At 59.5% G+C, this 2,914-nt stretch overlaps 1 protein-coding gene across 2 annotated transcripts in view; it reads right to left on the bottom strand.

Moving 5' to 3' along the window:
• Positions 1 to 2,914, bottom strand: part of BCOR (BCL6 corepressor) — a 27,076-nt gene that overhangs the window by 21,776 nt on the left and 2,386 nt on the right. For both annotated transcript variants that reach the window (XM_006148887.3, XM_006148888.3), the window contains exon 3: positions 4 to 2,851. In XM_006148887.3, coding sequence (XP_006148949.1) covers positions 4 to 2,851 — 2,848 coding nt within the window. The remainder of the gene's footprint in view (positions 1 to 3; positions 2,852 to 2,914) is intronic.

Raw genomic sequence — 2,914 nt, 5'->3', positions numbered from 1 at the left:
CCTGCAGTGCCCGCTGCTCCCGACTGAGCTGACTGGAATCCGCGTACAGTTCCGTAGTGACGCACTTGAATCGGTCGCCCACGTAACCGGCCGAGTTCGCGATCCTCTTTGCCAGTTTCGATGGCTTCGGTTTGAGAACTTTGCCATCACCGGATTCTGCCTCCTCGGCTCCGTCTTTGGTATAGGCGGGGGTGACGTCCACACTCGGCGGGGCACCGCCCACACAAAATGGTTTGGGATCCTCTTGGGTTTTCGCAAAAGAGACGGCAGGACCATCGCTCCCCAGAGTGGTGTCCAGGAATGGCGTCGAGACCGGCATCACCAGGTTCTCTTTGTTGGTACCTGCCGGTACACTGTCCTTGTTGAGGTTGAAGACCGACTGGCCTGGAGCCTGTTTGAAAGCATAAGGTTCGTGGAAATCACCGATGCGCCCCAACTCCTCTCTCAGGGCGAGGAAATCGCGATGTTGCTGCAGGGCCGGGTCGGCCGGGGGCTTGGCGGGTTCCGCACCCTGGCCGGCGCTCTCGGCGGCAAAGCCCGGCTTGCACATAGTGGGGTCAGGCTTGGCGTCTGGTTCTTCTCGGAGCAGGTCTACGTAGACGAGCTTGTCGCTTTTGCCCACCATTTTCCCTTGATTCCAGCTGGGGCTTGGCTTCAGGTTCTTGTCAGCGGGGACATCCGGGTGTAACTTGGTGCTGCTGGCTTCCAACATCTCGGAGAACCGATTCCGGAGGGTGGGATCCTCGTAGCGGGGTTTCTCGTGCGACCGGGACCTCCGCTCCGGTTTCTCCTCCTTAGCGATTTCTATGGGCGTGTGTGGTATCAACATAGGATGCACCATGCCCAAACCCAGGGCGTCTTGGTAGGTCACAAACTCTGGACGGCCCGTGGGCAGCCCGTAGGGCAGTCCAGGCTTTGGGGCAAGGTGCCCAGGAAAGAGACTGCCGTTGGGTAACAAAACGGGGTGAGGGTAGACAGGTCCTTTGCCATGTAAAGAGAGGGGGCTTATAGCAATGCCCTCAGGTGCCGGGTAAGGGAGGTAACTCCTGGGATAGGGAATCGGTGGGGACCTGAATGCCTCATTTGGAGAGAGAAATATCGAGCTGGGCGGAAGGCCATTCTCGTTGGCTTTGAAACTCGGTTCGGGGTTGCTGGCTTTGGCGCCCTTGCCGCCGCCGCCGCCGCCGCCGGTGCTGCTGCCAGGCGTGGTCGGGGGCTGGCCCACGTGCTGAATGACAGACGGCGTGGTGTCCACGGAGCTCCTGCTGGGCTTAGTGCCGTCTGCGTTGGCATTAGGAGCTGGTGACGCCGAAGCTGGGCGCCCGGCACTCGACACCGACCCCGAGACATTAGCGATCACGGCGTCTGGGCCACCCATGCGAGGACACGACGAGCTCCGCTGCTGTGGGATTGCCCAGTCCAGAGCCTTGTTTTTCAGCGACATGCTTTTGCCATTGTTCTCTTCGTTAGGACTTGGCCCGGGCACCACCCAGGATGAGGGAGCGGTGCTAATGATTTCAGATCTATAGATAGCACAGCCATTTCCTGGAGGAGATAATGTTTCTTTCGGAATCTCACTTCCAGAGAGCACTAAGCCACTTCCAGCCCTGCTGTGAACCAGGACCGTGGGAGCCATCTTTTTCATATGATCAGCTTTGGAAGCATCCACATCCACCACTTTTGAAGACAAGTCTAGCGGCTTGTCGGTGACGTCTTTGGTAACCGTCTGCTTCTCCAACAGAGGAGGGGAGGCGACATCTTTTCTGTCTTGAACCGCTGTCTTCCGGGCATGCCCGGGCACTGGCTGGGCACTTTCGGCCCCTTCTGGAGTCTTGGGATACTTGCCGTTGGAGAGCCTGGCCGCAGGGAACTCGCTGCTGACCGTCATGTATGGCTTTGACAGGGTGACCGAAGGAGAGGTGGAGATCCGGGCATAGTGCTTGTGGAACTCCGAGTAGGTGTCTGCAGCAGGTTGGGTGGGCAGGTGGACCCGCGGTGAGGGCCGAGGCGAGGGGGGCAACAGGAGAGCTGTGTCCCCCGGCAGGCCACTGGTGACCGCCTTGGCAGAGGGCACTCGAGGTTGTTTACTGTTCTGGATGTGGGGGTAGGCGTGGGACTCGACGGGGTTCCCAGGGCTGACGCCCATCTTCCACGGGAGGCTTTTGTCTGCGCAGTGGACGAGGGGTGGAATGGCCGGGGAGGCCGAGGGCGTCGAGAGCCTCATGGGCGAAGCCAAGGACGATGGGATGTGCGGACTGACGTAGTGAGGTGGCGGCAGGTAGAGGAAGCGCTCCCCGTTGGTGCAGACTGGTGAATACAGCGGCTGGGCCAAGCTGTACGACTGCTGAGGTAGCAAGGCCTTGTACATGTTCAGTGAATACTTATTTGGCGACTCGAGGAAAGGGTAGAGGGCTGGCGAGGCCCCCTCCATGTAAGGATTGACCCAGGGCAGCCGCAGGTAGCTAGCACCATTGATGTTGAGAGGGCTCTGTTTGTCGCTGGCAGGCCTGTCCAAGCCCAGTGTTTCTGCTGGGGCTACAGCACTTTTTTGTATTCCAGGCGGTGTTTTGTAGATAGCACTGAAGCCATTTGGGGCTTTTCTAGAGAAAGCAGAAGCCTCCACTGTCTCCGGCGTATTCGGTTTAAACTGCATCTCCGGATTTCGCTCTGAAGAGAACCCAAGGCCACCTAGGGTGCTCGCGGCAGCCTCCCGGCCTTTCTCTGAGCCCAGTCCACACAAACTAGAGTAGACGATGTTCCCGGGGACCCGGAGCCCTTCCCGGATCAGGCCCGTGCGGTCCATGCTCAGTGCTGCCAGGCCATCGATCCGATGGGCCGTACTTGCATCCACCTTGGCGGGGGAACACAGGTGTTACTTGGGACAGTCCTTGGAAGCCGCCAACTAGGCCCCCAA

The sequence above is a fragment of the Tupaia chinensis genome, unplaced genomic scaffold, assembly GCF_000334495.1.
Source record: "Tupaia chinensis unplaced genomic scaffold, TupChi_1.0 Scaffold000248_2, whole genome shotgun sequence".
NCBI classification, from domain to species: domain Eukaryota; kingdom Metazoa; phylum Chordata; class Mammalia; order Scandentia; family Tupaiidae; genus Tupaia; species Tupaia belangeri.
Note: the sequence above shows the minus strand (reverse complement) of the source record. Positions and strands in the feature narration are given on the sequence as shown.